The sequence below is a fragment of the Hemiscyllium ocellatum genome, chromosome 4 (assembly GCF_020745735.1).
Source record: "Hemiscyllium ocellatum isolate sHemOce1 chromosome 4, sHemOce1.pat.X.cur, whole genome shotgun sequence".
Classification (NCBI taxonomy): Eukaryota; Metazoa; Chordata; class Chondrichthyes; order Orectolobiformes; family Hemiscylliidae; genus Hemiscyllium; species Hemiscyllium ocellatum.
Genome location: NC_083404.1, coordinates 30,040,106 through 30,054,551, shown reverse-complemented (window position 1 = coordinate 30,054,551; position 14,446 = coordinate 30,040,106). Strand labels below are relative to the sequence as shown.

Sequence of the window (14,446 nt, the reverse complement as noted above, 5' to 3'; positions counted from 1 at the left end):
ACATTCTCCCCATGTCTGTGTGTGTTTCCTCTAGGTGCTCCAGTTTCCTCCCACAATCCAGAAATGTGCAGGTTAGGTGAATTGGCTGTGCTAAGTTGCCCATAGTGATCAGAGATGTGGAGGCAAGGTGCATTAGTCAGGGGTAAATATAGGGTAGAGGAATGGGTCTGTGTGGGTTACTCTTCAGACGGTTGGTGTGGTCTTGTTGGGTCAGTTTCCACACTGTAGGAATTCTAATTCTGAAGATGGTGGACTTCAAAAGGTAAGGAATTGCTAAGAGCAGATACAAAGTTAAGCTTTTCATCTGCACTCATCAGGACTGACATATAAGAAATTAACTTGTAAAGGGAATGCCAATATATACAGCATGCGAGGAGGCTTGCATCATTGTTGGCATGGAGATGCAGCAGGAATTGTTAACTATCAAACTTATTTTTCTGAAAAAACTCAGACCAGACATTGCTATGGATGGATGAAGCCATAAAGTGATTGAAAACAAGGATGCAACTGAGAATTTGTGTTGATCACTGAGCAGGCAGGAGACGATGATGCTACTTAGCTTCTGAGGAAGAACCACTTGACCCGAAACGTTAATTCTGATTTCTCTCCACAGACACTGTCAGACTTGCTGAGCTTCTCCAGCAATTCTGATTTTCTTTGTGCTGGACTTAAATTCAAGTTAGGACACAGACACCTCAAGTTTGAATGATCTTACATTTATGGAGTAGAGTCTGAGAGGCTGACCAGGAGAGTATAGGAATAGTTAAGTCTGAAGTTAACAAAGGCATTAATGTGAGTCAGCACATCAGCTGAGGTGGTGGGGTGGAATTGGGTGATACTCCAACATTGAAAATAAATAGTCTTTGTGATGACACCATTACATGGTTAGGAATCCATTATGGAATCACACACACCACCAAGATTTCATTAATCTGTTTCTGTCTCAGGCAGTTGACAAGAGGAGGGGATGGTGAAGAAAAGGAGATGGCAGTAACTCTGACATATGGCTACCCAGTTTCACCCACTTTCTCCTCTATCATATATCCCAAGATGAAGAAAATCCACCTTTTCCTAGATTTAATACCCATAAGGGGGTGACATAGTGGCTCAGTGGTTAGCACTGCTGCCTCACAGCACCAGGGACCCGGCTTCGATTCTAGCCGTGGGCGACTACCTGTGTGGAGTTTGCACATTCTCCCCATGTCTGCGTGGGTTTCTTCCAGGTGCTCCAGTTTCCTCCCACAATCCAAAGATGTGCAGATCAGGTGAATTGGCCATGCTAAATTGCCTGTAATGTTAGTTGCATTAGTCAGGGATAAATATAGAGTAGGGAAATGGGTCTGGGTGGGTTATTCTTCAGACGGTTGGTGTGGACTTGGTGGGCCAAAGGGCTTGTTTCCATACTGTAGGGAATCAAATCTAATCTAAGCAATTCTGGTTTAGTGATATTGCAGGGGTTAATGTGGAGTAAAGCTTACTGCATGGGTGAAAAGGAAAAGCCTCAATGGGAATGGACTGGCAGATGCAGTAAAATTGGGTGCCATGGAGGGGAGGGCCACACTGTTCTTGCTGTCCACCCCTCTACATGGTATTTTATCAGCTATATGAATCTACGTTGGGTGGCTGCCTGCACCTAGGCTAATTGAGCTTAGGAATTAATGCCTCATAGCAAGAATATCAGATTTTAGTTATGGCCATTTTGCAGGCTGGAAAGCCTCTCCTGTTTGGTCACCCTATGCCCATCCTCACACACATTTGCTCTCCGCATGCCCTTTTGAACTCCAGCCTCCTCACTGAGGTTTGCGAGGGTGGTCTGACCTTGGACTCTATTCCATGGCTTCTTGGTGTTGAGGCTTACCTGAAGATCTGGCAGCCCCCAAATTGTTATTGAGCACCCTGGACAGGTATGGTGTGGTGAAGCTACTGCTGCTGTTTACACTTCTGGTCTACACTTCCTGAACTACACACTTCAGCCCAAACCTCAGAAGATTTCCTTTTGTTGCTGTTGTACTTTGCTGTCTATTTCTCACGGTTTCTCTGATTGAACTCAACAATTAGTTTGAAATTAAGAGTTTTGTGCTGTGAGTCAGCAGCTACTAGTATCAGAAATGTGACTGCCCAAAGTCAGTTTATAAGCATCACCAACAAACAGAAGACAGAAAAGGATGCTATCATTTTACCATTTGGAATTGAATCTAGACATATGAACTGAAGGATTTGTGTCTTGCTTATTCTGCTGTTCAGTTGCATCATGTGGTGTAAATGTTGCTGCTAATTTCTGTACTCCACTCAGTTCCACATGCACCTTAGGTAATACTCCAAAAACAATATATTTAAATAGTTAGCTTTTTGGTTTGTCTAAACTTTTATCTCCATGTCTTGGCATTGTAAGAATAAACAGGGTTTAAGATCAATGAATCAAACAGTAACTGTAGCAGGCAGTAGTTAACAGATACTTGTGATTAGTGATGAGATCATGTGTTGTCAATGATAACATTTATTTATATTTTCTTACAGAAATGTGTCCTGGAATAGCAGTCCATTAATTCAGTTTCTCTGCTGTATGAATTCCATGATAAAATCTCAGGAACCTACCGTCAGCATAAATTGGAATTGCAATTATTGTACTGAACAGTTAATTCCTCATTTCATGAAGAAAACATTTTTGCTAATTAAATAAAAAACACATCACGCATGCATTTTGAGGCAGCATGACTTTGAGGAGTTTAGATTATATTCTGAAAACTGAAAAAATAAACAAATACAGTTCTAACATATGTAAACCAGGAAAATCCAAATTGCAGCCCGTGGATCAGAAAACAACCTCGATCCCTGGCAGTCTATCTCTGTAAAAATGCTGGCTGTCTTAAACCACAACTGGTCTAAAAGCTCCAGTGGGCTCATTTCTTACTTGCTGCCTTCTGAATTTCACCCTGTGGTATCCAAGCTTTGTACACCTGTGCCATGAAGCATTAAGACCATTTATAGCATTTAACTTACTGCTATTTTGCACTTATCTCAGTTTACCGTGTAAAATGCAGCAATGAGGCAGCAGCAACTAAAAAGAGTTTGTTGGTTCTTAGGAAAGTTAGATAAGTTAGGACTTGAGATATTTAGAGCTTAATAGTGTTGTGGGTAAACTTACAAGTTACCTTTGATTCAGCAACTTATTAAGAAATCTCACAGACAATCAAGTACTGAAACAATGATTTAAACTTTATTGCATGTAGCAACCAAAATTAGACCTCTCAAGTAAATAAGTTAAGCCTCACAACCCAACTTGGCTATTACCCGATTAGTAAGCGAATCTGGCCAGGATTTCACCAAGAGTGTCTGTCGCTGGAAGCGTCCAGGATTCGATCCTTTTGCAGTGTTGTTCTTCGAAATTCTGCTACTAACTTGTTCTGATGATGGATGCATTCACGATTCTCCCCCTTTCAAGTTTGTGGTGTGACAGTATTGATTATTCAATAGATTTTTTCATTCCCAACACTGATCACACTTCTGGAGACTTCAAGTCTGTAGCTTGCCTTCTTATCAGAAGTGGCTCCCCTGTTCCTTGTTATATTCGGGGTTAGCTATCTGTTTAAAAGCTGTTCCTGTAATTAACGCCTTTACTTCAGAACATTTGTTCTGCCCGCTGAGTTAATTGCCCACTTATCATGAAGCAGAGGATTATCAAGCAGTTGTTATCTCCTTTCTCCCAGGACACACATAGTTTATGTTGCTTCTTCCCCGAAATGGTTAATTTGCATGTTGCTTTTATAACACTTTCTTGAACCCTTTTCATCTTGAGGAATAGTTTGTTCCAGAAAGAGTTATTGCTGATTCTTTCAATCCATGAAGTTTTAAAGTCGTAAAGTTTTAAAGTTATGAAGTTTACATTGTCACAATTGGATCATAGATTTAAAATTGAATTTGGGCAATTTTGACTTTGGATGATAAAGTAAAATAAGCAACACCTGATCAGCCATCTTGATCTCTCCTGACTTTCATCAATATCTCTGGTAAATACTCTGTTCACAGTATTCCGACATAAGGAGATCACTCAGACCTCCTGCCTTCTCCCAATAACTCAGCACATTGTTCCTTTTCAAATAACAATCTAATTTCTTTCTGAATGCCTTGATGGAACCTGCCCCCATAATTCTCTAAGGCAGTGCATTCCAGAACTTAAACCACTCTCTGTAATGAGAAAGCTTTGTCTCATACCACTTTTGCATTTTTGCTAATTGTTTTAAATGCTTTCTCATTCATGATCTTTTACATATGAGACCAGATTCTTCTTGTCTATTCTGTCCAAGTCCCTCATGATTCTAAATACCTTTATCAGATTTCTCCTTGGTCTTCTTTTCTCCAAAGAAAGTTGTTCTGACTTCTCTATTATATCTTTAATAACTGGAGTTCCTCATCCCTACATTCAGCCTCATGACTTCCTGTAGTCACATCCTTTCTAAAGTCTGCTGCTCAAAACAAGAGACAATCCTCCAGCTGAGGATGAATAGGTGTCTCATACAAGTTCAACATACCTTACATGCTCTTGTACTCTGGCCCCTTACTAATAAAGTGTAGGATACTTTTCATTTTATTGCCAATGCTCTGAACCTTTCTTGCCAACTTCAGTGATTTATGCACATGTACCCTTATGTCCCTCTGCTATTACAACTCCTTTGATTTTGTATCCTTTATTTAGTTTTGTCTTTTCATGTTCTTCCAATCAAAATTAATTTCCTCACACCCATTACCATCAATTCCACCAGGTTGTCTATGTCCATTTAAAGTTCTACCCTATCCTCACTGTTTTCAATGCTTCTAAGTTTTATATCATATGCAAATTTTGAAATCGTGCTGTATACACTAAGGTCTAGGTCATTAATATAAACATGGAATTTGGAGCAGTACACCATTTAGCTCCTCAAGTCTGCTTCACCATTAATAAGATGGCTGATGTTTGTAATCTCAAACCCATATTCCTGGCTCCTGCTGAGAACCCGTTTTACTAAGAATCTATTCACCTCTGCCCTAAAAATATTCAAAGATTCTGCTTCCAGTGCCTTTCTAGGAAGAGATTCAAAGACTCGTGATGCACTTTAAGAAAAACAAATCACCCAATCTCTGTTGTAAATGGGTTATCCCTTCTTCTTAACCAGTGACCCCTAATTTGAATTGTTCTCACAAGAGGAAACATCCTCTTCACATATACCCTGTCAAGACTATTCAGGATTTCTTATGTTTCAGTCCAGTCACCTGTTAAAACGACTAAACACCTGCAAACACCTGACCAATCTTTCCTAATTAGATAACCTGCCCATTCCACCTATCAATCTAATAAATCTTTGCTAAACTGCTTCCAACCCATTTACATCCTTCTTTAAGTAGGGTACTGTACACAACATTCCAGATGTGATCTCACCAATGCCCTGAAGAATGGTTACTTTTGTATTCAATTTCCCTTGCAATGAATTGCAACAACATTCAATAAGCTTTCCTGATTTCTCTACCTACATACTAGCCTTTTGCGATTTATGTATAAGAACACCTAGATCCATCTGCATTTGGAATAAATGTAAAAGATTGCTGATGCTGGAAAACTAAAACAAACGCAGGGAATGCTGGGGAAAAACAGCAGATCTGGCAGCATCTGTGGAGAGGGAAATAGAGTTAATGTATCGAAGCTGGTATGACTTAACCCCTTTATGCCACACCTTTATAATCATTCATCTCTTCATGGTACTGCATCTCTCCTCTCTTTTATTCCCTTTTGACTCTTACCACTTTCCTTCAATTGAACTTTCTCCTCCACTAATTAGTTTTAAAACCCTATCTACAACCCTTGTTTGCCAGGACATTCATCCTAACATTGTTCAAGTGAAGTCTGGCCCAACAGAACAGCTCTTTTTTTCCCCAGTACTGGCCCTACACATCAGAATCTATTTCTCCCACACCGATCTTAGAGCCACGTGTTTCCCTTTCTAATCTCCAAAACCAATTTGCACCTTCCTCAGGCAGTAATCTAGAGATTATTACCATTTTGGTTATGCTTTCTAATTTAGCCCTGAACTGTTCATAATCCCTCAGCAAAACCTTTTTCTGAGTCCTAGCTATGTGGTTGGCACCTACGTTGACTATGACAACCAAATCCTTTCCCTCCTGATGTATGTTCCTCTCCAATCAAAAAGAGATGCCCTGAACCAAGGCACCTGGTAGGCAACACAGCCTTTGGGATTCTCTGTCTTTGCATCTATTTCCCGAACTGTGCTATTTCCTATTGCTACCAGACTTCTCTGTTCTTCCCCCAACTGAATGGTACTCTGACCATGATGCTGTAGTCAATTTGCTCACTTTCTCTGCAGACTGTTCCTTATGCATACAAGGACCAAGGACTTCATGTTGATTGGCTAAGACGACTCGCTTAGGTTTCTCCAAAGCTGAATTCTGGATCTCAAAATTGCTTCACTCACAGTCACACTCTCCTGTACCAAACCATAGACCAAATTTCATGTAGTTATGAAGCTACTGTGCCTGCTCCTTCTTGCACAGCTTCAGAAGCACAGGGATCTTCTCTCTCTTGCTCTTTGATTGGGAAGCTCTGGATTTATTTGACCTACCTTACCATTTCAGGGGAACACATCTTAAGTGTGCCCAAACTATCTCTGCCCCACCGACTCCCACAGCTACCTGGATTATACCACCTACCACCTTGCTTTCTGCAAAAATGCTATCCCCTATTCCTAATTCCTCTGCCTGCGCCACATCTGCTCCCACAACAGTTCCACAACAGAACACATGCAATTTCCCCTCCCATGTGGCTGAAGATGCCCCCCCAAAGCATCTCATCCACGTCCCGAACCTCCATCCTCAAACCCACCCCTCCAACCACAACAAGGACAGAAGCCCTGTGGTTCTCACCTTCCACCCCACCAACGCCTGCATACATTGCATCATCCTCTGCCTTTTCTGCCACCTACAAACAGACCCCACCACCAGAGATACATTTCCCACACCGCCTCCCCCAGTCCGCTTTCCGTAAAGATTTTTCCCTCCGTGACTACCTGGTCAGGTCCAAGCCCCTTAACTGCCCACCCTCCCCCTCCCGGCACCTTCCCCTGCCACTGCAGGAATTGCAAAAACCTGTACCCATATCTCCCCCCCTCACCTGCGTCCAAGGTCTCAAAGGAGCCTTCCACATACATCAAAGCTTCACCCCCACTTCCACACATGTCATTTACTTTATATGTTGCTCCTGATGCAGTCTCCTCTACATTGAGGAGACTGGACGCCTACTCGCAGAGCGCTTCAGAGAACATCTCCGGGACACCCACCTCAATCAACCCCACCGCCCCATAGCTGAACATTTCAACTTTCCCTCCCACTCTGCAGAGGACAATCAGGTCCTGGACCTCCTCCATTGTCACTCCCTTACCACCCGACACCTGGAGGAAGAATGCCTCATCTTCCGCCTCAGAACCCTTCAATCCCATGGCACTTCTGTGGAGTTTCCTCATTTCCCCTCCCCCCACCTTACCCCAATTCCAACCTTCCAGCTCAGCACCATCCTCATGACTTGTCCCACCTATCAATCTTCCTTCCCACTTATCCGCTCCACCCTCCTCTCTGAATTTGATGAGACATCAGAATAATCTGTTCATCAATACAGATGTTAAAATACCCAAATATATCCTATCTATTTTTAACTTTATCAAGAGATGACCTTCATTTCTCTTCATTGTTCAACTAAATAGAGTCATCGAGTCAGAGAGATGTACAGCACAGAAACAGACCCTTTGGTCTAACTCGTCCATGTTGACCAGATATCCCAACCCAATCTACTCCCAATTGCCATCACTTGGCTCATATCCCTCCAAACCCTTCTTATTCATATATCCATCCAGATGCATTTTAAATGTTGCAATTGTACCAGCCTCCACCACTTCCTCTGGCAGCTCATTCCATAGACGCACCACCCTCTGCTTGAAAAGGTTGCCCCTTAGGTCCTTTTTATATATTTCCCCTCTTACCCTAAACCTATGCCTCTAGTTCTGGACTCCCCACCTCAGGGAAAATACTTTGTCTATTAATCCGATACATGCCCCCATGATTTTATAAACCTCTATGAGGTCACCCCTGAGCCTTCGACACTCCAGGGAAAACAGGCTCAGTCTATCAGCCTCTCCCTATAGCTCAAATCCTCCAATCCTGGCAACATTTTATAAATCTTTTCTGAACCCTTTCAAGTTTCACAACATCCTTCCGATAGGAAGGAAACCAAAATTGCATGTATTATTCTAAAAGTGGTCGAACCAATGTCCTGTACAGCCGCAACATGACCTCCCAACTTATATACTCAATGCTCTGAACAATAAAGGAAAGCATATCAAATGCCTTCTTCACTATCCTATCTACCCGTGACTCTACTTTCAAGGAGCTATGAACTTCCACTCCAAAGTCTCTTGGTTCAGCAACACTCCCTAGGATCTTATCATTAGGTGTATAAGACCTGCTAAGATTTGCTTTCCCAAAATGCAGCACCTTGCATTTATCTAAATTAAACTCCATCTGCCATTCCTTAGCTCATCTGGTCAAGATCCTGTTGCAATTGTGGCAACCTTCTTCGCTATCCACAACACCTCCAATTTTGGTGTCATCTGCAAACTTACTAACTATACCTCGCATTTCATGTCCAAATCATTTATATAAATGATGAAAAGTAGTAGACCCAGCATCGATCCTTGTGGCAGTCCCACTAGTCACAGTCCCTCAATCTGAAAAACAACCTTCCACCACCACCCTCTGTCTTCTATCTTTGAGCCAGTTTTGTATCCAAATGCCAATTCTTCCTGTATTCCATGAGATCTAACCTTGCCAACTAATGTCCCAAGGAGAACCTTGTCGAATGCCTTACTGAAGTCTATATAGATCACGTCCACCGCTCTGCCCTCATCAATCCTTTGATACTTCTTCAATAAACTCAATCAAGTTCGTGAGACATGATTTCCCACACACAAAACCATGTTGACTATCCTTAATCAGTCCTTGCCTTTCCAAATATGCATAAATTCTGTCTCTCAGCATTTGCTCCATCAACTGGCCCATCACCAACGTCAGGCTCACCGGTCTATAGTCCCTGGCTTGTCCTTACCACCCTTCTTAAACAGTGGCACCACGTTAGCCAACCTCCAGCCTTCCAGCACCTCACCTGCGACTATTGATGATACAAATATCACAGGCAAGTGGCCCAACAATCACTTCCCTAGCTTCCCACAGAGTTCTAGGGTACACCTGATCAGGTCCTGGGAATTCATCCACCTTTATGCATTTCAAGACATTCCTCCTCTGTAATATGGACATTTTTCAAGGTGTCAACATCTATTTCCTCACATTCTATATCTTCCATGTCCTTCTTCACAGTAAACACTGATGAAAAATACTTGTTTAGTATCTCCCCCACCTCTTGCGGCTTCACATAAGGCTGTCTTGCTGATCTTTGAGGGGGTCTATTTTCTCCCGAGTTACCCTTTGTCCGTAACGAATTTGTACAAACACTTGGGATTCTCTTTAACCCTAATTGCCAAAGCTATCTCATGGCCCCTTTTTGCCCCTGATTTCCCTCTGCCTTTATACTTTTGTAATGATTCTCTTGATCTCTCCTGTCTATACCAGATATATGCTTCCTTCTTTTCCTTAACCAAACTCTCAATTTCTTTAGTCATCCAGCATTCCCTATACCTATCAGCTTTTCTTTCCATCTTAGCAGGAATATATTGTCTCTGGATTCTCGTTATCTCATTTCTGAAGGCTTTCCATTTTCCAGCTGTCTCTTTACCTGCGAACATCTGCCCCAACCAGCTTTTGAAAGTTCTTGCCTAATACCGTCAAAATTAGCCTTCCTCCAATTTAGAACTTCAACTTTTATGTCTGGTCTACCCTTTTCCATCACTAATTTAAAACTAATAGAATTATGGTCACTGGCCTCAAAGTGCTCCTCCACTGACACCTCAGTCAGCCGCCCTATCTTATTTCCCAAGAGTAGGTCAAGTTCTGCACCTTCTCTAGTCGGTACATCCACATACTGACTCAGAAAATTTTCTTGAACACTCTTAACAAATTCCTCTCCATCTAAATCCTAACATCATGACAGTCCCAGTCCACGTTTGTAAAGTTAAAATCCCTTAGCATGACCACCCTATTGTTCTTACAGATAACTGAGATCTCCTTGCAAGTTTGTTTCTCTGTCCTTCCTTTGGCATTTGTATCCTGGAACATTAAGCTGCCAGTCCTGTCCATTCCTGAGCCACATTTCTGCAATTGCTATGATATCCCAGTCCCATGTCCCTGGCCATGCCCTGAGTTCATCTGCCTTCCTGGTGCATTGAAATAAATGTAGCTTAATTTATCATTCCTATCTTGTTCTCAGCTTTGTCCCTGCCTGCCCTGACTGTTTGACTCGCTTCTTTTCTCAACTGTACCAGTCTTAGATTGATCTCTTTCCTCACTATCTCCCTGGGTGCCCCCCACTGCCCACCCCCCAAAACTCCTTACTAGTTTAAATCCTCCTGAGCACCTCTAGAAAATCTCTCTGCCAGTATATTAGTCCCATTCCAATTTAGGTGCAATCCATTCTGCTTGTACAGGTCACTTCTACCCCAGAAGAAATTCCAATGTGAATTTTCTTCCAGACATCAGCTCCTCAGCCGTGCATTCTTCTGCTCTGTCCTCCTACTCCTACCCTCACTAGCTCGTAGCACCGGGAGTAATCCAGATATTACTATCCTCGAGGACTGTCTTTTTAAACTCCTACCTAACTTTCTATATTCTCCCTTCAGAATATCATTCATTCCCTTCCAATGTCGCTGGTTCTAATGTGGACAATGACCTCCTGCTGGTCCCTCTCCCCTTTGAGAACACTCTGCATCCTCTGAGATATCCTTGGTCCTGGTACAAGGGAGGCAACACACCACTCTGATTTTTCACTGCTAGCAGCAGAAACATCTGTCTGTGCCTGACTAGAGAATCCCCTAACACAATTGACCGCTTGGAACCCGACGTACCCCTTATTACATGAGAGCCTGTCTTCATACCAGAAACTTGCTGTGCATGCTACATTCCCCTGAAAGTCCATCACCCCTTACATTTTCTAAAACAGCATACTTGTTTGAAATGGGGATAGCCACAGAAGACTTCTGCTGTATTTAAATTTATTGTGTCATCATTACCAGCCTTTGTGACAATGTTATATTCCAATAAATTGCTCTCTGAGGACATGAAAATATGTGCAAACTACAGAGGATCACTATCAAACACTTAAAAAAAATCCATCACTGTCAAAAGATTTTGTGTGAACTTGTCTTGTTTATTGTGATGCACCTCATTTGTTGCTTGTTCCATCACAATAAGATCTACTTGCTTGGTGATGTCTTACTTCAATCCAACATTGTACCATTCTTACTTTCTCTTGTCTTTATTACTGCTTCAGAGCCCAGTTTATGAACAATCCAGTCTTGCTGGCTGATCAAGCACTATTCTGAGGGAACCTGTGACATTTCACGTACATTAGAATGGCTATTTACAAATTGAACAGTGTCCCAACTATTTAATTGAATAAATTCATGCAACAGATTATTTTACAGGATAAAGACTTGTACATTGACCTGATTAATTATTTTGCCTTTTTTTTTACTATTTTGACATGAGTGAGTAAACTGTAAAATGGAAGGAAATTTTTTACCTGTTGGCCTGGTTTTATGGGTGACAGTGTTATTCCTTGTGTATTGATCACTGGCAAAATCTGATTTCCAATCACCGTGGCAATGATCTGACCTTGCGCATTAGTCAGAAGCTGAGGGGTGATTGGTTGCACTTGAATGCCTTGAGCTCCCCCTGTAGTTTGATTGGATGAAACTGCTGGGTTTGACATCAGTGGGATTGTTCCAATTATCTATAATAAGTAGAAGGAGAAATGAGAAACAGCGAAAACAAGAAATTCAATCTCAGTTTCTCTCAGAGTTTCACTGTCAAAATAAATAACTGGATTACCAGAACTGGACATTACATGTAACTGTTTATTTCAGGCCAAAACATTCTTGATTTCCTTCCTGTTGAACAAAATATTTTTATTACAGGGGTACACATAACATTCCCTAAAATGGCATAAGAATCTTAGTTGTGACAAAAGTATTGGCTCCTGTATTTATATGCAAGTGTATGAGGGGAATCTAAAGGTCAGTCAAACAGGTTAAAGTTTATGATTTCCAGTCAATTGCACAATTAATTCTAACTTCCAGGTTTTGCATCTCTAATCAATGTAATTGGCATGATGCACACCCATATGATATCATTTTAGTTGCATTTAAACTGTCAGTCCAAATATGGGAAGTGGAGTTGATTGAAGTACAGGAGCAAGCAGTTGTACAGGGCATTGCTTAGACCATACATGGATCACTATCTGCAGGTTTAATCTCCTCTTCTGAGGAAGGATGTTCTGGTTATGCATGGAGGACAATGAAAATTTACCAGACTGATTACTAGAATGACAGGACTGACACGTGAAGAGAGACTGGATTGGTTGGACTACATTCATTGGTGTTTATAAGAATAAGGGCATAGCCCATAGAAACCGATAAAATTCCATTAGGATTAGACAGGGTAAATGCTGGAGAAAGGTTCCCAGTGCTCGGGGAGTTCAGAATGAGGGGGGACAGTCAAAGGATACAGGGTTGGCCATTTCGAATTAAGATGATGAGAAATTTCTTCACCCAGACAGTCATGAGTTTGTGGAATTCTCAGCCAGAGAAAGTGATTTAGGACAAAATATTGAAAGTTTACAAGGAGGAGTTAAATATTTTCTTAGGGCTAAAGGAATCAAAGGGCATAGGGAGAAAGCAGGAACAGGGTACAGAGTTTCCTGGTCAGCCATGATCAGAGTAAGTGATGGAGCTGACCCAAAAGTCCAAATATCCTACTCCAAAGATCCTATTGTTTGTTTTTTTCAACTTATGTGGTGTAAACCTCAACCTTTCACTCTCACAAAGTGTTGGTTATCATATCACACTTAATAACCTTTCAACTTTCAGCAGCACCTAGCCTTCACTTGCTATCAATTTAATCACTTCACCATTTTTCCATTCAACATTGACACTCATCTCATTTTTGTACACTGGTGATCCTTGTGCCTCAGTCAATTCCGTGAGTCCATCATGTGAATACCTCGCCATCACTCACAGATCCGTTTCAGACTTTTTGTGGGAGAAAAATGGCTCAAAATGCAAGGTAGAGGCAGGTCAACTGCAACAAATAGATGAGCACAGATACAAAGGAGGATGTGTGTAGTTAGGTAGCATATCTGAATCTCTCGAGTGGAAATGGGGAAACAGACAGCTTGCAGATAGCTAATGAAAGAATTACAGAGATCTCTTGCATATATATGCAGACTTTTTTTGATAAATAACTGAGCTCTGAAAAGACTGAGGATGACAATAAAAATGATTCTTTCTAATAACCAGAGCGTATCCCCTCTCTTTTGTCTTCCAGGCCCTTCAAATGTACAACAAGGATTTTTAAATGTTCAACCAACAAGTGTGGCTAACTATTCATGCTGGCTAGGCCAGCATTTATTTCCCTTTCTTAACTGTCCTTGGGAGAGTGGTAATGGGCTGTCTTCTTGAAATGTTGGAGTCTTTGAGATGGTAAACCCACAGTGCTATTAGGAAGACAGTTCTGGGATTTGGTTTAAGGAACAGCAAAGGAAGAGTGACACACTTCTGAAGCAGGATGGTGTGTGGCCTTCACTTGAAGGTGATGGTCTTCCCACGTAGCAGAGATCAGAGGACACAGGTTTGGGAGGAGGGACCAAGTAGCCTCGATGAGTTTCTGCAGTGTTGGATGATTCCTCAGAAAACCTCATTTCTTCTGAGTTTACACTGTCATAGAAAAGATGTTGTTACTCTTGAAAGGTTGCAGAAGAGATTACAAGGATGTTGCTGGGATTGAAGGGTTTGAGCTATAGGGAAAGGCTGAATAGGCTGGGACTTTTTGGAGGCTGAGGGGTGACCTTTATTGAGTTTTATAAAATCATGAGGTTGGGGTGAATAGCCAAAAGCTTTTTCCCAAGGTAGGGGAGTCCAAAACGAGAGGGCATGGGTTTAATGTGAGAGGGGAAAAATATAGAAGGGACTAAAAGGATAACTTGTCACACAGAGGGTGGTGTTTGTATGGACTTAGCTGCCAGAGGATGTAGTGGAGGCTGGTACAACTACAACATCTAAAAGGCAGGTGGATGGGTCCATAAATAGTAAGGGTTAGAGGGATATGGGTCAAATGTTAAATGGAACTATCTGGTCAGCAGGGACAGGTTGGACCAAAGGGTCTGTTTCCATGTTGGACAACTTGATGATTCTATGACAATCTCATCAATTTTGGTGTCATCCACAAACTTACTAATCATGCCTTC

At 41.7% G+C, this 14,446-nt stretch overlaps 1 protein-coding gene across 1 annotated transcript in view; it reads right to left on the bottom strand.

Moving 5' to 3' along the window:
* pou6f2 (POU class 6 homeobox 2) overlaps positions 1-14,446 on the bottom strand; it is a 541,627-nt gene that overhangs the window by 45,923 nt on the left and 481,258 nt on the right. The window contains exon 7 of the mRNA XM_060824196.1: positions 11,726-11,935. Coding sequence (XP_060680179.1) covers positions 11,726-11,935 — 210 coding nt within the window. The remainder of the gene's footprint in view (positions 1-11,725; positions 11,936-14,446) is intronic.